This window comes from Nicotiana tomentosiformis, chromosome 6 (genome assembly GCF_000390325.3).
Source record: "Nicotiana tomentosiformis chromosome 6, ASM39032v3, whole genome shotgun sequence".
Lineage (NCBI taxonomy): Eukaryota > Viridiplantae > Streptophyta > Magnoliopsida > Solanales > Solanaceae > Nicotiana > Nicotiana tomentosiformis.
The window spans coordinates 9,414,173-9,435,663 of NC_090817.1; the positions used below are offsets into that span (position 1 = coordinate 9,414,173).

Genomic DNA, 21,491 nt, shown 5'->3' on the forward strand with positions numbered 1-21,491 from the left:
ACCATGCTTGTTATCTTTTTTAACTTCAGTCGTTAAATCTTAGTTTTAATGATATTTCTTCATCACTTTTTGGATCAAATTGATTCGCTTGTCTATAAATCACGTTACAAATTCAAATATATCTATTTACGAGTAAACAGTTTGGCGCCCACCGTGGGACATAGACAGTTGCGCAATTGTTTTGATTCATTCGTTTATTACTAACTAGTTTTAGTTCTTTCCTTAGTAAAAACCAGAAATGACAGCTAATGATGTCAACAACACACACAACGTTGAGGCACGCGAAGAATTATCCTAACCTGATGACTCAATCAGTGAGACTTGAAATGAAGGGGATGAGACGACCCCGGCTCGAGAAAGTCAATACCCTCGGCATGTGCGGGAACCAACTCTCGATGATGCAGAGGAGGAAAATGTCGTGGAAACGCTCAAACTCCTGAGGGAACAGTAGAAAGCAATCATGAATCACCTCTCAAGGCAGGATCGGGTGATGACGGAGTTAAAACAAGGATTGCGTGGCGCCTCCAAAAACACGAATGGAAGGGCCCTGATTCCTCCGAGTGTTCTTGCAAATCAAATGACTCATAGAGTGAAAAACAATACCCCAAGGGTTAAAGTCGGTTTCGACGAAACCGGAGGGACTGGTAGCGGATATGGGAAAAATAATGGGAGTGATCCTTTCAAAGCTAAACTTATGAGATTCATGAGAAAAATGAACGAACGGATGGACCAGAATGCGAAGGAGTTTCACGCTCGGATGGATAAAATTCCGGACGCACCACCAATGCTAGAGGTCGTTTTCTATCATAAGAGAGGACCGATGGGCGTAGCAACAAAGGGTTACAGACATCGGATAGGGTCGCTCCCGATAAAAGAGCGATCGAGGCTAGAACAACAGGTCGTTGCAAGAGAAACAAGTGTCGTGGGCACGAGACTCCACATATCCCAGGTTATCGGATTACAACTTTAACATCAACCTGGTATAGTTGGTATCGACAATGAGAAATATCAAAGAAGCGCGGTTCCCGAAGCTAATCCGCTCATATCCTAGCCAGGGGGATCCCATTTTATGGTGTGAATACCATGGAATTCACGGCCACAGAACCGAGGACTATCATCATCTTCACGAAGAGATGGAGACATTGTTAGAGAATGGCCATCTCATGGAGTTTTTAAGTGACCGAGCCAAGAACAACTACGACCAAAGCGGGGACAATGCAGAGCCTTCGAAGGTAGCAAAAGGGTCTCTTCGGATGACTATCAGCATGATTTTTTGAGGAAACGAAGTCAATGGTGTAACATTTTCAGCAGCAAGGAAAACAAAGATATCAGTGACTCACAACAAGAGACTCCGGGAAGTCGGAGAAGATGATATCGCCTTCACAGAGGTGGACGCTGACATACTCTTCTGCCACACAACGATGCTTTGGTAATCTCTCTAAATGGTTTAGATTTCAAAATTAAACGTGTTTTGGTTGACCCTGGAAGTTCAACCAACATAATAAATGGAGAGTTTTGGAGCAAGCAAAGTTAACCGGAAACATCGTTCCGGCGACGAAACTCTTAGCTAGCCTTAACTTGACAAGCGTGACAACTCGAGGAGAAATTTTACTGCCTACACACGCCGAAGGAATAACAAAGGTCACTCTATTCGAAATGGTAGATGGTGATATAGGTTAAAATGTAATCCTTGGAAGGTCGTGGATAGACGAGATGAAGGTCGTACCCTCAACATACTATCAATTTCCCAACGCCAAAAGGAATCAAGCAAATAAAAGGAGACCAACCGATGGCAAGGGAGATGAACGCAGTAACTGTTTCCAACAGCAAGGGGAAATAGTCCAACAAATAGCATTTACAGGAATCAATGCCTTCTCTCTTTCCAAATGAAGACGATAAAAGCGAGGAGTCATCGGAATCCCATTAGGTTCCGAGATATTTTCAGGTACTAGAGGAGACAGATGCAACCAAATCGACCTCGAAAGAACCCGAGCAAGTGTCCATGTTCGAAGAATTTTTGGAAAGGAAGTTTCATCTCGGAACATGATTTAATATCGAGCTCAGGTTAGAGTTTACAATTTTTCTTAAAGCTAACATTGATTGCTTTGCGTGGTCGCACTCAGATATGACAGGTATCCCATTAGAGATAGTAGTTCACAAGATGAGTTTGGATCTAAATTTGCCACTAGAAAGGCAAAATAAACACCTGATAGCAGAGGTCAGGAACATGTTTCTTAAAGAAGATGTAACCCGATTACTCAATATTGGTTCGATAAATAAGGTAAAATATCCGGAATTGTTAGCCAACATAGTTGTAGTACCAAAAAATAATAATAAGTTTAGGATATGCGTAGACTATAAAGATTTAAATAAGGCATGCCCTAACGACTCATTCCCATTGTCGAATATTGATCAAATGATTGATGCTACGGCCGGACACGAGCTAATGAGTTTCCTTGATGCTTACTCTGAGTACAATTAAATCAAGATGAACCCTAAGGATTAGGAAAAAATCTCTTTCATAACAAACTTTGGCACATATTGCTATAATGTGATGCCTTTGGGGCTTAAGAACGTCGAAGCCACTTATCAGAGGCTCTTTAACAAAATGTTTGAGAATCAGATAAGCAAAACAATGGAAGTTATATTAATGACATGCTAGTAATGTCTTTGAATGCAGGATATCATTTGAAACATCTTTAAGAAACTTTCGACATTCTGAGAAAGCATAACATGAAGCTCAACCCAAAGAAATGCACGTTCGGGGTTGGTTCCGGTAAGTTCTTGGGGTTCTTGGTCTCGCAAAGAGGGATTCGGGTAAATCCCTATAAAATAAATGTTATCAAAGATATTTCGAACCAATTGACAAGCATGAAGGAAGTATAAAGGCTGACCAGAAGGTTGGTGACTTTAAGCAGATTCATCCCAAGATCTTCGGAAAAGTGTTATCACTTCTGAAAACGAAGAACGATTTCGAATGGACTCTAGAATGCCAACAGGAATTGAAATACCTAAAAAGGTACTTATATATCTCCCCGTTACTATCAAAATCGGAGGAAGGCGAGTAGTTATTGATATATCTAGCGGTCTCGAAAGTAGCGGTAAGTGACGTTTTGGTCCAAGAAGAGAAAGGTACGCAATTTCCTATTTACTACTTTAGTAAAATATTCTCGGGAGTGGAGACTCGTTATCCGTACCTCAAAAAGTTGGCCTTGGCTCACGTAGTTGCTTCTCGAAAGCTTAGGCCTTTCCGATAGGCATTGTGACAACCTTTCCCTAAAGGAATGTCCTTCACAAGCCTGAATTGTCATGTCGTTTGGCTAAATAAGAAGTCAAAATTAGCGAATTCGACATTGCATATAAACCTAGGATTGCAATAAAGTCGTAAGTTTTGGCTGATTTTGTTACCGATTTCAGCTCCGGATGAATTCCCTTGGCTGCTAAGGAAGCAGTGTTGGTGTCGAAAATGACATCAGGAGTTTGGACCTTGTTTGCGGATGGAGCTTTCAATGTAAAAAGGTCCGGTCTAGGGATAGTTCTAATCACGCCCTCGAGGGAAACTCTAAGGCAGGCCATTAAAATTATTTCATTAACTAATAATGAAGCTGAGTATGAGGCATTGGTTGCAGGACTGGAACTAGCCCGGGGACTAGGATCCGAGGTGATCGAAGTAAAATGCAACTCCCAGCTGGTAGTAAACCAAGTGTATAGGATTTTCGACACAAAGGAAAAATGCATGCAACAGTATTTGAACAAGGTTCAGGCGTTGCCTGCACGATTCAGGGAATGGTCAATCATCCATATTCCAAGGGAAGAAAATATGGAAGTAGATGCATTGGCTAATTTGGGGTCATCCACATAGATGAAAGGATCTGATTCCGGTGCGGTCGTCCAACTTCTACATTCATTGTTAGACTTGGATGGTTACTGCGAGTTTAATTCGACCAACTTGGTCTAGGACTGGAGGAAAGAGTTCATCGAGTATCTCCGGCATGGTAAATTACCCGAGGACCCAAAAGGTTTCCCGAGCACTGCAGACCAAAGCAACTCGCTACTACCTCGTAGAAGGTCAATTATACAGGAGGTCATTCCAAGGACTACTAGCCTGGTGTCTAGGGGCCTCAGAGGCGGACTACATGATGAGGGAAGTCCATGAAGGAGTTTGCGGGAATCAATCCGGTGCAAATTCGTTAGTGTTATAGTTGTTCAGGGCAAGTTACCACTGGCCCCAGATGGAACATGACGATAAAGCATTTGTTCAAAAATGTGACAAATGTCAACGTCATACGTAGTTATTGCATCACAAGCAGAACTTTTACATTCAGTGTTGTCATCGTGGCCATTCATGAAATGGGCGATGGACATAACTGGTCCTCTACCACTAGGCCCTGGAAAGGTAAGATTTCTATTTTAGTTTTAGCTGATTTATTTCTTTAAATGGGTCGGAGTAGGTCATTACTAAAAGAATGGTGAACGCTAAGTGGTCGACTTCCTATGGGACTACATAATTTGTCGATTTGGAAAACTAAAGGGAACCACTTGTGACATTGGACCGCAATTCATAGGTTCAAAAGTCACAAAGTTTTGGAAGTGTTAAAAATCAAGAGAATTGCGTCTTGAATGTACCACCCAAGTGCTAATGGACAGGTGAAATCAACCAACAAGGTAATTATTCAAAACCTTAAGAAGAATTTGGAAGATGCTAAGGGCAAGTGGTTCGATGAGCTACCGGGAGTACTATGGGCATATCGGACAACTGTGAAGTCGAGCATGAGAGAAACACCCTTCTTACTAGTGTATGACGCGAAAGCTCTGATATTAGTAGAAGTGTGGAGACTGACTTTAAGGTTTTCCCGAGCAAACGAAGTGGAAAATAATGAAGCGTTGCTAGTGAAGTTGGACTTGCTCGATGAACACCGAGACTTGGCATACGTGAGGAAGTGGTTCAAAAGCAAAGGATGAAAATATATTATAATCACAGGGCTAGTCTCCGGTATTTTAAAGTAGGGGATTTGGTTTTGGGGAAGGTGATTTAGAGCACTCGGGAAGTCAACGCCGAATAACTGGGGCCAACATAGGAAGGTCTTTACCGGTTTTCAGCTATCATCGGTAAGGGATCATATGAGTTGAAATACCAAAATGGAGTCAAATTGCCGAGTAATTGAAACATCACTCATCTCAAAAGATTTTATTGTTGATGGTTTGTAACGACCCAACGGGTCGTTTTGAGCATTGCATTTCGTTCGGATGTTTGAAGTCTTGAGTAGCTTCGTATTATGTATTATGACTGGCGTGTATCGTCGGTTTTAGTTTTCGGGTGATTCAGAATTGATTTAGAAGAATGATTCTTATTTTAGAAGCTTAAAGTTGGAAGAGTTGACCAAATTTTACTTTTGTGTATTTGACCTAAAAATCAGAGTTTTGATGGTTCCGTTAGGTCAAGATGGTAATTTTTTACTTGGGCGTATGCCCGGATTTACATTTGGATGTTCCTAGAAGGTTTCGACACTATTATAACACGTGAGTTCTCTGTGCGGTTGATATTAGCACGTGACCACGCCGAGCAGATTTTGATGTTAAATCTGTGACCACGCCGGGTGGATTGTGATATTAGCATGTGAGTTGTCCGTGCAGCATGTGAGTTATCCGTACAGAATGATATTTTAGCACATGAGTTATTCGTGCAGCATGTGAGTTGTTTGTGCGGATCCAGATATTGATATTATAACACGTGAGTTCTCCGTGCGGTTGATATTAGTAGCACGTGAGTTGTCATCCCATGATGGACATTACCCTGTTGGGTGATTAATACTTTACATATAGCTACATCACTTCACTTATAAATCGTAATGTGTTGACATCCCATGATGGACATTATCCTGTTGGGTGATGACTCCCGAATGGACCACCATGATCCAACACACTAGAACTAGGCATATTCCAACTGGACGTTAGTTCATAACTTGTAAAATTCATATCTGGCCGGTACCCCCTGTGGAATATATGAGTGTTAATACAAATTCAATACAACAAAAATAAGCATCGTAACACAAAGGAAAATTGAAGTTTATCACTCGTCTTGTACATTATATAAACTAGGAGAGAAATTATTTCATCGCTCCTCATTTGCCCGTGGAGATAAGTTTAGATCAGGCCAAACTCTTTTAACCGAAACCCGTTAGGCTAAAACTGCTCCAAAATAAGCACCCGATGACTGAGGGATATCTCTGCTTTGCGCAACCTCATTATTGCGAATGTCTTCAACCTTGACGTATATTTCCAATAATTTTATCACAAGAAATTCCCGGTATTCATCCGGAGTTCTCAAAAAATCTCTCAGAGTGTCATCGTCCTCTATGTTAAACTCAGCATAACAAGCAACCCTTTGTAGAATGACAGAATACAGATATCTTCTGGTTACTTTAAGGTTCACTGAATAATATTTCGATCGTTTGAGTCCAAAAGAATAATATTTTGGTTCCGGACTCCGTGTGGGCATGGTAGGTGTATAGTGATTTCAAGAAATGGACATTCTGTTCTAAGAGGGTCAAAATAAGTAGCAGCTTTTCTAGGTTCATTAAGAATTTAATGCAAATGTAGCTATTTCAACAGACTTCTTTAAAATAAATTCCCAAGTAGTTGGTAAGTCAGCTATCAAAGTAGTACAATTGTTTTTATAGGAAGTCTTTTGGGAGTGTAGTTTCCCTATGAAAATAGCTACCTTTCAATGTTGTGCCTTATTTTTCATAGAACGGTAAAGTTGTCACCGATCTTTTCGGATCTCGCATTAATGCAAGATGTTTTGTATACACTTTTTATTTTTCAGTGAATGGTACTTCATCTTTTATTTTATATTTTTTGTTAAATGGTACATAGTTGAAACTTCAAACATTAATATAGTACCTAGTTCCCATGGCCCCTAAGGGCAATCTTTCCTCTTGTCTATTTAATATTAGCATTTGTTGTCAAATTTTAAGGCTATTCGTACAATTTATGGTCCATAGAAATAACTATGTATGGAGCCCCAATTTAAGTATAACTTTTATTTGATAAGTGTCATAAATTATGATTAAGACTTGTTAATTGATGTACACACGTTTTTTTTTATTCGAATATGAAATTATGAAGTGACTCAACAGGTCACTAATGTGCCTGGAGTAGAAAGATTATGCTCAATAAAAGAGTGTTTAGAGCAAATTCAATGGGCTAATTAATTAGTAATGAACATAATAGGGCAAGTTACACATTTGGCCGGTCAGCCCAAAATTAATACATCCGCTAGCCAATATACAAGAGATATATATTGATGATGCATAAAGTATGTATATTGTTTTGTCTATTATATATTAATATACAAAGTATACATTTTATACACTTTTTCGGCTACCGAATGTAAATAGTTTCTGGTGCGGGCTAAAAGAAAAAAGCCCAACTCTCAATTGATGTTGGGAGACTTGGGATCGATTCTCACCAGCAGTCTCCTCAGTCAGAGCTCGTCGCATCGGGCTTGCCTAGTGCAATTTATATCTCCTGTGTTGTTTGCGAGCTATTGCACAGTGAGCAGGTTACCTAGTGCGCACTCGAAGGGCTGCGACAGCGAGTTTCTCTGGGAATTTTCCCAAAAAAGTATATGTATATTGACTCTGGAATGTAAAATCTTATGGCCTAGTGGCAAAATGTGTAACTTCAATTTTGTTTACATTGATAATTTGCTGCATAACTATATGCGGAAACAACATGGAATAAGCACTATGAAATTTTTAATTCTTTAGACTCCAAAGATGTGCAGGTGGAAACAACATGGAAACTAATTAAATGCTACAATTAATAAAGTAATGGTAATCTCCTTGCGATCAAAATTGTTAATGAAGCAAATTAAATACTTAGGTAACACACCATATCAATATATTACTCCACAAATTATATAATAGTGTAGTCAATTTTTAATTGCTTTTACAGCTGGGAATTAGTATAGATTTTGACAATTAATGTAGAGAGTGAAAATACGCTCTGCCACCGGCGGCGGAAGCGTCAGGGAAAGAGCAAGTTAATTGTGTCCATCACCATGAATTTTATTTGGGAAAAGGGCAAAATATACTTCTCTACTTTCGAATATTGTCTACATTTAATCTCCGTTATACTATCCGATCAAATTTACCCTTATCGATATACTATCTAGCTAAATTTACCCATATCACAGCCAACATTTAAAAATTACCCTTTGAGGTGTTAAGTAATCCAAAATCTCCATTTTTTTTTAATTTAAATCACTTGTTGTTCTTCTTGCTCCACTATTTTCAGAAATTATTATTGATGTGAATGTTAAAGTTACTAGACTATACAAATTATTCATGAATATTTTTAATTACCAATGCACCCACTTCTCTTCTTGTAATAATGAGTTTGGAATTGATTTAATTTTTTTTTTCCAACCATATACACACTGCAGAATTCAGTGGGTCTATTTATTGTGAATTATATGCAGCTGATCATCATGTATGTACATGTATATTCAAATATATTTTGTCATTATCAGGTTAGTATAGAGTTCGGTCGACTAATTAAGAGTGCAAAATGTGTAGGCATTTGATTAAAGCAAAGTTGAATTCGATAATGAAAAGTCTCTGAGAAACTTCAACTTCAATCACTAATACTTGTAAAGTCCCCATACATTTGGTGCAACGAATTCATTAAAATTGGGATGTTGTAAAATACTTTTAGAATTTAGATAAGCTACCTAATTTAGATCTTTCAAATAACTATACTTCGTTTATTAACTGTTGTATATTTAATATTTTTTCCTCTTATTTTTTCTCCAATTCAGAAAGCAGGTAAATGTCAATTATTTCGAAAATAGTGGACCAAGAAGAAGAATCAGTAACTTAATTAAAATAATTTGGGAGATTCTAGGTCACCTGACGGACTGGGGGGAGGGGGGGTAATTTTTAAAAGTTTGCTTATTGTAGGGGTAAATTTGGCCCGATAGTATAACAATAGGGGTAAATTTGGCCCGTTAGTATAACCGAGGTTAAATGTAGACAATATATGAAAATAAAGGGGTATATTTGGCCCTTTTCTCTCTTTTTTTTAAAAAAAAAAAAAAACTTTTTCACTCGATATTTGATACTCGTATTGATGTATCAATTAACGGATTCGCATCGCGTGCAGCTGCATAACTGGTAAAGTTGTAGTCGTGTGACCAGGAGATCACGTGTTCAAGTCGTGAAAATAACATCTCGTAGAAATGCAGGGTAAGACTATGTATAATAGACCCTTATGGCATAGCAAGAATTTAGTGCACCGAGCTGCTCTTTTTTATCACGTGAGGCTCACAAAAGAAAAAAATACTTCATTTTTATCACGGTATGAGATAATACTAAATATATTATTGTTGTATCATGATTTATTTTTCATACACGGCCCAAAACAAGACTCCGTTAAGAATAGAGAAATCTTACCTCTCTCGTCACAACCGATGTGAAGTTCACCATGACCATGTCTATTAGCTAGTTATTTGGGCTCCGAACATATTCAATTATTATTAACATTATATGTACCGGTTTTAACTTAAATACATTGGGTAGATTTTCCATGCTGTAAATTTAGTGGGCGTTTGGTCATAAGAATTTTAAAATTTAGGAAAAAAGTAAAAAAAATATTTCAAGTGAAAATGATATTTGAAAATTAGAGTTGTGTTTGGACATGAATATAATTTTGGGTTGTTTTTGAATTTTTATGAGTGATCTGAAGTGAAAATTTTGAATTTGTTTTGGAGTTTTTAAAATTTTCGAAAAATTTCAAAAATTATTTTCAAGTGAAAATTGAAAATTTCATGGTCAAATATTAATTAAAAAAAGTAAAAAAGAAAATTAAAAAAGGAATCTTTTTATGGCCAAACGGGCCCTTTGTTTATCTATTCTGACACGTTACTTATTATATTTTTCAGGTTATCAATTAATATCTAGTGTAAACATTTGTTACTTGTAACTAGTTTTCGAATAACTTAATCATATAAATATTTTTACCAAGTGAATAGATAATAGTTAATACTCCTCTATTCTATTTTCTATAATAGTTCTGCCTATATTTCATTTTATGCAATATTCTTTTTATTTTTGTTTGATCTAAAAAGAACGAGACCTTTTTATTAAAAATAATTAAATTTACACTTTTATTTTATCCTTATTATTATGGTTTATTTTAAAGTTTTTTAAAAAAATCTTTCTTTACTAAGCTTTCTGGCAAACCAAACCAAATATGTGTTCGTATCAAATAAAATAGAGAGAGACATATTTTGGTTTGGGGTGTTAAATAATTTTTTCAGCAAAAAATTTTCACTTCGTCTTGAATATTTTTAAAAGTAAAACTGTCATATATATAATGCACTACATTTAAATATATAAATTTTATCCAAAACAAGTATTGGAGAAATAAATATCCAAATTTACTCAAAAAGTTAAATAGGGTGTATATGATTTGACCTAATACTTGTTTACCCGTAAAACGGTACAGTTAAATTTATACGTAATTTATACACAATTAGTGAATCGATTTGATCCAAAAATAATAGATGAATTAGACAAAAATATAAGACTTGGCCTTGGAATTGAAATAAAACGGCAGATATCTTAGTCCCGAGTGCAGAGCTTCTGGAGACAGTAAGAACAAAATGAATAAGAAAGCACTACTAGAAATTCGGCAAAAACCGACCACGGTCGACCAACCAATTTTGGTCGGTCAAAAAACCGACCAAAGTTGGTCGGGTTTTCAAAATATTTTATTTTTAATTTTTTTTTTACGAAACCGACCAACTGGTCGGTTTTCTTTGGCGCAAAAATGCGGGAAACTATTTTTGAATTCCGCGAAATTTATTTTTCCAGAAACCGACCAACTTTGGTCGGTTTTTTATTTAAAATAAATTAAAATTAATATTAAACAACCCGACCGAAATCGATCGGTTAATTCGGCCAGTCATTTTAAAAAATCGACCGAATTCGGTCGGTAATTTTATTTTTTAATAAAACCGACCAACTTTGGTCGGTTATTTTTGTGCGAAAATACGATTAAAGAGTATAAATTAAATAAAAGAAAGTCTTAAAACAAAATGCACCAATGGTCTAGTGGTAGAATAGTATCCTGCCATAGTACAGACCTCGGTTCGATTCCTAGATGGTGCATTTTTTAATTACATAATTAAAATACCGACCAACTTTGGTCGATTTTTTCGGCAATTTTTTTAAAATTTAATTGACTGACCAACTTTGGTCGGTATGCCCTTCCGACCTTCAAAATACCGTCCACACGTAAATGGTCGCGTTTTGGACGGTTATTGGCCATTACCGTCGTTTTTTTGGATAGTTTTGCCCGAATTTTTAGTAGTGAAGAAAGTAAAATATTATTGAGCTTTTGATAGAATATAGTGTAATAGAACTCACTATTCCTCTCCTTACAATGATAATAGAGCTCACTATTTATAGTTGCATATAGAGAATAAGGTCCTAGAATCAAGCCCCTCTTTAATGATAATTATGAGGGCCATTGAATATTGTGTAACGGTAGGCAGTGAATGTCATATTCTCTATAACGGACCACATACTTAATGCTGTAGAATATTTTTCATTAAATGTTACCGGGTGACTATACATTTATCTCACCTTTATGAGTATCATTCTCTCCTGTAACATACAAGATCGTTGTTTTCAGATCTGACTGCCTTCTGTGTTCGACTCCTTGTGTTAGTCTATCATGCTAACATCAAATATGAACATATTTTACCTCATACAATACTATTTACATTTTCTTTATGTAAAGACTATAAAAGCTCATTGCAAGGTGTATGGGAGGGTGCAGGGACAGATCTAGAGAGTTAGTTATGGAATTACATGAATGATTAGTTTTTATTAAAACTTTACATAGTTATATATATAAAATAAAATACACTAAATATTTAAAACTATTTAATTTTAAATTCAGTTATTAGTGTATTAATACAAGATCATCGTATAAATTCATAAATTTTAAATCTTGAATATGTGTATGAAGTTTTGTACATGCAGACAGAGGGCGACCCACGATTTGAAGTTGGCGGAGCCACATGCGAATTGCTCAACTAGTGCCCGTCATATTTTTTCTAAGCAAAATATATGATCTTTTTAACATATATATATATATTCAAAATAATTGCCGAGATTAATGTGTTACATAGGTCCACCTCTGCATGCAAATTGTCTGCATCTTCTATTACGTGTAGTACATCGCTTTAACAATCAAACTTCAATCAGTGGTTTCTTTGTAACATTATTGGTTTAGATGCTAGCCCTTTGAAAAGGTTTATGGATATGGTGTTGTGCAAGTACTCGATGGGACTTATCCTGTGGTGTTTCCCTACCACCTGTAAATGGGAAACTTTTTATCTGAATGGAAAATATTTAAATTGTTCTTGTACTACATATATACACATAACTAATTTGGCTAAGCTACGTACAAAAGAAAAAAAAACAATGGAATTAATTAAGAATGATATAAATATAATGTACGTATTTGTAATTGTGTCATCCTTTTACTACTTCGCAAAATGTCATTTACATTGTGTAGTTAGATATGTATACATATACTACTTAGACATTGTTTTAAAATAATACAAATTAAATATTAATTTGGAGAAGAAAATAAACCTTAAAACGATCATAGTCCTATACCCAAACCATTTAAAATCTAATTGGAAGAAGAACATATAGGCCGACACTACGTTACACAAAATAATGTACGTTCACGAATTTCTACTATTTTGCCCCAAGTATAATGAAGCTTTAATTACACAGCATAGATCCTTACTAGGTTTAGTTTATTTTGGTTTCTCACTCGGTGTTCAATATTTGCATTTGGCCCCGATTAGTGGCTTAGCCAGATTCAACCAAGGGGTGTCAATTGATACCCATCCACCGAAAAATTATACTGTAGTGCTAGATACAACAACAACAACAACAACAACAACAACAATAACAACAAACCCAGTATATTCCCACAAGTAGGTCTTGGGAGGATAGTACGTAGGTATTACCCCTACCTAGTGAAGGTAGAGAAAACTTCTTATTTTATGTATATTTACTTACGTTGTATCCCCTTGACTTTTTGATGTATTTAATTTTCTATATTTTGCCACCTTTTAGTGAAAATCCTAATTCCGTCTTAATCGGGATTCAAGCTCTGAGGCGCATTAAAGAGGAAAGTTGTTGAGTATTGAAGTTTTGATGATTAACAATGTATGACTAAATGTTCAAAGAACCAGGTCCTACGTAGCTCCTTAACTGTTATGAAGAACCAGCTTCTGAGGAGAAAGAATCAGCTCCTCGTGAGTGATACTTGTATGTCTGTACAAGACAATAACTTTATCTCAAATTTACCCAAGTCCGAGTTTGGTTGAAGATGGCTACTATAAGTCATAAGGGATGTTGCTCAAGAAGATATGGATAATTCAGTCAGAGACTAAAGTCCCAAAGCTTGTGGAATCCTTGGAACAATAGGAGTCCTATCAAAGAGGAAACTGGTTATGAATAGGACTCCTAGAAGATCTCAAGTGGTGTTTTTAAATAGGATCGACTTTGGATTTCTAAACTATCCTTTTACATATCAACTAAAGAGTCATAAGTTGTTTATATGTGTTGAGTACTTGTCTTGTATTTTTTCCGAGTGAGTCTAGTGAATGTGTTTTAGAAAATTGAGTTGTAATCAAATGTGTTTTACGTGTGTTGAGTACTTGCCTTGTATTCTTTCCGAGTCAGTCTAGTGAATGTGTTTTAGGAAATGGAGTTGTAATAGAGTGTCATAAACAATTAGTGAGTTGGAGTGGGTATTTTGCTTTACAAGTTAGAGTAACATGTGAATCAAATATGAGTAGTAGGAGTACTAGAGAGTATTTAATTACAGTCTTGTAATTTATACATTTTGGCCCATTTTTTTTAGTGGAGTTGGAGTTAAAAGTCCTACGTGGTAGGTCATGATTTTTGCACCTTTTGAGCTGGGTGATTTTCCATGTAAAAATCGATGTGTTCATTTTATTGCTTGTTTACTTTACGCTTAAGGAACACGGTGAAGAACCAAGTTCTTTAGTAATACATACGGACACTCAAACTAATAATTGATATCGGAGCAGGTTCTCTCATTAACACGGCTAATACCTAGAGAGATCTTAGAAGCAAGATGAGTGCTCCACCCAGAATTAATGAAGGACAATCAACTACCAGGCCACCCATGTTCAATGAAAAATATTACAGTTGGTGGAAAGCAAGAATGGAAGACTTTCTAACAGCTGAAGACTATGAGCTATGGACCATAATAAACCAAGGTCCTTTGATTCCTACTAAACAAAATGCACAAAATGAAACAGTTCCTAAGGACCCCACTGAATTTGTGGCAGCAAATTTCAGAATGATGGAGAAGAATGCAAAGGCTAAGAAAATTCTTATTTGTGGACTTGGTCTTGATGAGTACAATAGAATTTATGTGTGCTCTAATGCGAAGAAGATATAGGATGTACTCCAAAATGCTCATGAAGGAACAAACCAAGTAAAGAGACCAAAGATTGAACTACTCATGAGAAACTATGAGCTTTTCTCCATGAAGGAGTCTGTGCCCATCCAGGATATGATGACCAGGTTCACTATAATAACCAATGAACTGAAATCACTTGGAAAGATGTTTACCTCAGAAGAGTTGGTTAGCAAAGTTCTAAGAATCCTTCCAGCTTCTTGGGAATCAAAAGTCACTGCAATCTAGGAAGCCAAGGAATTGGACAAAATCTCACTTGTTGAGTTGGTTAGAAACTTAAAAACTCATGAAATGATAAACATAGAACTGTGCAAGGAAGAACCAAATAAGGATAAAGCATTGGTTCTTAAAGTGTATGACGATGATGAATCTGACTATGACGATCCTGATCTAGCAATGTTTGCCAAATTCAAGAGGTTCATGAAGAATTCCAAAAATGCATCCAATAGAGAGACCAGTAGTAAGCCCAAGAAGATTGACAAAGCTAACTATGATGGGTACTATAAGTGTGGCAAGCTAGATCACATAGTAAAGGACTACCCAATGTGGGAAATTGAGCGGAGGAAAGAATGAGCTGAAAAAGAGAAACATGAGAAGATGAGAGAAAAGAGTTACAACAAAAGAAAAATCCTAGGCAAACGATTTACTGAAGCAATGAAGCAGGCATTCTTGGCAGCATATTAGGACAGTGGAATTGATCAAGAGGAAGAAAAAGAGGACGAGGCTATAAGTCTTTATGCTGTGATTGATGAACACCAAGTTGTGAAGATAGAATCCCCAATATAGCTTGGAATGCACATGGGAAGGCCTCCTTTGTTTGATGAACACCACTATGATGAATGGAAGATACGTATGGAAATATTTTTTTAGGCTACTGAATTTAACCTATAGGTAATTTTCAGTCATGGACCAATTTTCCAACCAAATTGGATAGTGAAGGTAACATGTGCAACAAAAGAGAAGAGGAATACGATGAGGAAGATCATCATCTAGTTCAGAAAAATTATAAAGCACAGGACTTGCTCTACAGAAGCCTATCTAGAACTACTCTCCTCAAAGAGTCCTCTTGCATCTCTGCTCATGATATATGGAGGACCTTGGAAACTGACTTTGGAAATGAAAATATCAAAGTGGCTTTGATGGCAATTGAAGAATCCCAAACAGAGGAAATAGTGATAGGAATGATGACAATGAGTGATTCAGAAACTGAAGATGAAGCAAACCAGGCTAAGGTAAGAGGAAAAAATTAGGACTGATATCTAGACAGTGGATACTCAAGACATATGATTGGAGAAAAGAAAAACTTCCTCTCACTGACAGCCTTCCAATGAGGGAGTGTGTTATTTGGAAATGGGAAAAGGGCCAGATACCAGGTATTGAAAAGGTTGGCAAGTCACTCTCTCATGCTATAGAAGATGTGTATTATGTGGTAGTTCTTAAACACAATCTTCTTAGCATCTCTCAAATTTGCGACAAAGGAAATTAAGTAAAATTCAATTCCAAAATTTGCACTGTCACAAAGCTTGATACTGATGAAATTGATTTAAAGGGTAAGAGACATAACAGTGTCTACAAGATATCAGTTATGTCAATTCCCCAGAGTGTGAGAACACATGCTTGAGTGTAGTGGAAGATGATCCACTGTTGTGCCATAGAAGACTGGGACATTCCAATCTCTCTCAACTCAACAAGTTGGCAGCAAAGGACTTGGTCCTTGGGCTACCTAAAGTTGAGTTCACCTCTGACAAGGTATGTGATGCATGTGTTAGAGGGAAACATGTTAGGTCATCCTTTAAATCTAAAAAGTTTATAAGTACTTCTAAACCTCTAGAATTCCTTCACATGGACCTATGTAGACTAATGAGAATAAGGAGCAGAAGAGGTAAGAGGTATGTGTTTGTAAATGTTGATGACTTCTCCAAGTATACCTGGACTTTATTTTTGGGATCCAAAGATGAAACCTTTGATGTTTTCTGTATATTTGTTAGAATGATCAAACAAAATCTAGGATGTAATGTTTTAAGTATAAGAATTGACCAAGGTACTGAATTTGAAAATTCAAAATTTCTGAGTTCTATGGCTCACATGGCATTGTTCATAATTTCTCTGCACCTAGAACCCCATAACAAAATGGGGTTGAAGAAAGAAAGAATAGATTCTTAGAAGACATAGGGAGGACCATGTTGATTGCCAATGGACTGCCTAAGAATTTCTAGGCTGAGGCAATCAATATTGCTTGCTACCTGCTAAATAGATGCATGGTCAGACCCATTCTTGAGAAAACTCCCTATGAGTTACTTTGAGGAAGAAAACCCAACATCAATCACCTAAGAGCCTTTGGTTGCAAATGTTGTGCATAATAATGGGAAATAAGCTCTAGGTAAGTTTGATGACAGAAGTGATGGGGGAATTTTCTTGGGTTACTCTCCACATAGTAAGTCCTATAAGGTTTTAATAACAGTACTACGTGTGTGGAAGAAAATATTCATGTTATTTTCTATGAATCTAACAACTTGGCTGAGAAAGGTCTGCAGGATGAAGATTATGACATAGGGTTCACTGGTGATGGAGATACAAAGGAGTGTGATGAAGATGAATCTAAAAAATACAAGAAAATTGGCAGTGATCATGAGGAACAAGAAAAATAAAGAACTACACTAACTTCTAACCAAACTAATGAAACCACACCTACTAAACCTGCTCATTTGGGTCACTCATCGGGTGAATCTTCTCTAGGTATACAGATCAGACCATGGAAACATCAAATCTCATATCCTCTTGAGGATATAATCTCGGATCCAAATGCAGGGGTGCAAACTAGGTCTTCTCTAAGAAATTTATGTGCACTCATAGCATTGCTCTCAGAGGTTGAATTTAAGACCATCAAAGAAGCTCTAAAAGATATATATTGGATCATAGCCATGCAAGTTGAGCTAAATCAGTTTGAGAGAAGCAAGGTCTGGCACCTGGTACAAAAACCCAAGAACAGAACTGTCATAGGTACCAGATGGGTGTTCAGAAACAAGTTGGATGAACAAGGAAATATCACAAGGAACAAGTCCAGACTGGTGGTTCAGGGATATAATCAAGAGGAAGGCATTGACTATGATGAGACATTTTCACCTGTAGCTAGATTGGAGGCTATACGAATGTTGATAGCCTTTGCTTCCCACATGGAGTTCACTTTATACCATATGGATGTAAATAGTGCCTTTCTTGAATGGTTACCTAAACAAGGAAGTGGTTGTCAAACAACCTCCTGGATTTGAAAGTGAAGACTTTACTGACTATGTGTTCAAACTGGATAAAGCTTTTTATGGCCTGAAACAGGCTCCAAGAGCTTGGTATGAAAGGCTCTCAAAATTTCTCTTAACCAATAACTTTGTTAGAGGAAAGTAGACAACACTCTATTTCTAAAGAGCAGAGGGAAGAATATTCTGATATTGCAAGTGTATGTAGATGACATATCTTTGGGAGCTACCAATGAAGCAATGTGCAAGGAATTTGCTGAGATGATTGAAATGAGTATGATGGGTGAATTAAATTCTTTCTGGGGTTGCAAATCAAGCAAACACCTACTGGAACCATGATACATCAGCAGAAATATATCAAAGAACTACTGAAGAAGTTCAACATAGATTCCTCTAAGTCCATTGACACACCCATTGCAACTACAACAAAGCTGGACCTTGATAAAGAATGGAAAAGTGTGGAACATAAACTATATAGAGGAATGATTGGGTCATTATTGTAGCTCACAGCAAGCAGGACTGATATAGTATTTAGTGTTGGATTATGTGCAAGATTTCAGATAAATCCCAAGGAATCCCACCCGAAGACTGTCAAAAGGATACTAAGATATCTCAAGGGGACCCTTAACCTATGTATATGGTATCCCAGAGGGTATAGTTTTGATCTAGTTAGTTATGCTGATACTGACTATGCAAGTTTTCATGTCGACAAGAAAAACACTTCAGGAACAACTCATTTTCTAGGTTCTTATCTGGTGTCTTTGGGAACCAAGAAGCAAAACTCAATGGTCTTATCTACAACTGAGGCTGAATATGTGGCAGCATCATCCTGATGTGCTCAGTTGCTATGGATAATATAACAGCTAAGGGACTATGGTATATTTGCTAATTGTGTTCCCATTTTCTGTGATAACACCAGTTCCATAAACATTGCTAAAAGTCCATGTCAACATAAGTGAACCAAGCACATTGACATTAGACATCACTTTCTCAGAGACAATGTTGAAAATGGGACTATCTCAATTAACTTTTGTAAAACTAAAGATCAAATTGCTGATATTTTTACTAAAGCTCTGAATAGGGATCACTTTGAAAGGAATATATTAGAACTAGGTCTAATCAACTCCTCCTACTAAGTTGAATCCCAATGATTGGCTAGATAAGGCATAATAAGATGTAGATAATTAAGTACAATGTGTTTGATTCAGCTTTGTGCTTGTATTAAGCTCACACACTTGCTTTGAAAATCTGGCTGATAACTGTGCTGCATGATACTAATATGAAGTGTTGAAGCTTTATTGCAGAAACAAATAAGGAGTTGCCAAGGAGTTGGTTCTTTGACTCAGGCACGTGCCATATTGTGTTAAGTCAATAGGATTTTATATTCTAAAATAATTGGTATGCTCAAATTTTTAATTCTGTTGGAATCACTTCCAATCGTCTTCTAGTCAAAGAGTAAGAGGGAATTCTAGTGCAATTAGAGAACAATTACTCCAGAAATCCTAACAGTCAAAGTAACCGTTATAAGAATCCCGTTAGAATTCAAATTCGATCACTTTCTCTCTTCCAGTCAAATCAGGTGTAACACCTTTAAAATGATCTTATGATCAACTTATCTAACCTCATTGTTTCTCTCAAACCCTAAGCAAGAATCAAAAGCAATTATCAAGAACTAATTCTCTCTTTATCTTCTTCGAATCTCTCATGTAATCACCATGCCTAAAGCCACTCAAATGCCCTCTAAAGCTAAATCATCAACCAAGGTTGAAGCAAAACCCCAAATCTTGAACTCCAAATCGAAGAAGAATGCCCAACCATCAAGAGAACCCACACCCACACCTTCTTCTTCTCCTTCGATATCCTCCACTATACCTATATCATCATCCCCTACTCCTACTGGTCATGTTGTACCCATTATTCCTAGCTCCATTGTATCCCCTCCTCCAAAAATAACTACCCATGCACCTGAGCTTCTTGCGAAAAATACCTCTAAGTCAACAAAGGTCAAAGCCACTCCAAGAAAATCTGTGAAGAAAGTACCTGATGCTGCTACGCAGGGTGACACTGTAGCCAAGGAATCTGTGGTTCAGGGGGAATCAGTGAAAGTTACTATTGGTCAGGTAAAATATCCTCCTTCCAAATTAGATATTTTGGTATCTGCTATAGATGTTCCACCCCTAAATGCAATCCCGCCCATGAGTGAGAAGCCACTAGTGGAGAAATTTACTTTAGAAAGCGGTGTAAGGGATTTGGTGAAGGAAGTACATACAACGGATATATAGCATGTGGTTGAGGGGGAAGAAAGTAAAGAACATGTGCAAAAGGAGGCTTCTGATGGTCTTTCCTTTAGTTAGACTGGGGATGAGGATAGGGGTGAAAAAGAAGAAGAAGTTGTGAACAGTCTTGAGGAACATGATGCTCAAAACATAGCCAATGAAGAAGAAAAGAGTGAGAATGAGGGAGCATCTGGCGATGAGAAGGAGAGTGATACAAAGGATAATACAGGTGAACATGCTAATGATTCCGCAGAAGACGAAAATCAGAGTGAAGAAGAAGAGGTTTTTGAAAGTGAGGGTGAGGATCAAGAAAAGGTAAGTGAGAGTGAAGGAGGTGATGAAGAAAGTGAGGAAGAAGAAGAGGGGAATATGAGTGAGGAATCTGAAGGTTCTATGACAATTGGAAACACTGTCATAGCCCCTTCAGGAGATATTGGTAAAGAGACAAGGTCTCAAGAACCTAGGTCTCGGTTGACTCCTTCACTGAAGATGAAGAAGTTAGCAATGATGAAGATGATGTGCCACTATCTGAGGTAGGTAAGAAATCCAGGAAGACCACTATGAAAGCTACAAAGTCTGCAGTTTCAACAAGGAAATGAGTAGTTCCTCCTGCCAAAACTCCTCTCACAGGGAGTAAAAGAAAGGTTGTTGATGCACAAATCATTAAGTAGTTCAGAAGTGCAAAGAAGCTAAAGAAGCTAAAGAAGATGGTTTCAATTGCGGAACCTTTTATTGAGGTGAATGGAGAAGATGAATCTGACTCTGCCTTGCCAGCAAAGTCTGCTACACCAAAGAAAAAGGGTACCAAAGTCACCAAACCTGCTACCTCTTCTTTAATGGCCAGTAGGGGTAAGACAAGAAAGAATGTGCCAACTGTAGTTGATCGACTCACAAAGTTCAGGAACAAAAAAGTGCTAAATGGGAAGATTCTTGCGAACACTGATGAGAAGGGGGTGGCTCAACTGGTTGAAAAACTTGAGCTACAGGAGTGGAAGAACATGTTTGTCAAACCTTTCCCCCAGTATGTGTTCCTGCTATGGTGGAGTTCTATGCAAATTTCACATTTGATGGGAATGTAGTCAAGAGTAAAGTAGGGGGCTTTGACATGGAGTTTGATGCTGAGGAGTTGGGGATGCTTCTGAATATTTCCTCTCTATGATTTGACAATTACTTGAAGAATAAGTGGCCAGCCATAGACAATGATGTTGACACAGGTATTGTGGTCACTAGGAAGTTCTCCCAAAAGCTTGAACTAGATGCTCCTCAGAAAGTGTACAAGACTGATATAACTCCCTTCCACAAGTTATTGTTTCATTTTATCAATCCCTGTATTCTTTAGAGATCTTAGAGACGGCATGAAGCTACTCTGTTGGACATGGCTGTGATGGAACTGCTTGACACTAGTAGACATATCAAT

General features: G+C 37.1%; 1 protein-coding gene across 1 annotated transcript; it reads left to right on the forward strand.

Moving 5' to 3' along the window:
* The first annotated feature begins 19,513 nt into the window (after positions 1-19,513).
* On the forward strand, positions 19,514-20,611 carry LOC104111949 (uncharacterized). Its single transcript, XM_009621767.1, has 2 exons — positions 19,514-20,059; positions 20,153-20,611. The coding sequence occupies exons 1-2, from the start codon at positions 19,514-19,516 to the stop codon at positions 20,609-20,611; spliced, it is 1,005 nt and encodes a 334-aa protein (XP_009620062.1).
* Positions 20,612-21,491: the final 880 nt, after the last annotated feature.

What these genes read in the sequence shown, in the direction of transcription:
- LOC104111949 (XM_009621767.1), top strand. Translation starts at nt 19,514, where the DNA reads ATGCCTAAAGCCACTCAAATGCCCTCTAAAGCTAAATCATCAACCAAG. An exon ending in TAAGGGATTTGGTGAAGGAA is followed by an intron (nt 20,060 to 20,152) that starts GTACATACAACG and finishes TCCTTTAGTTAG; the next exon opens with ACTGGGGATGAGGATAGGGG.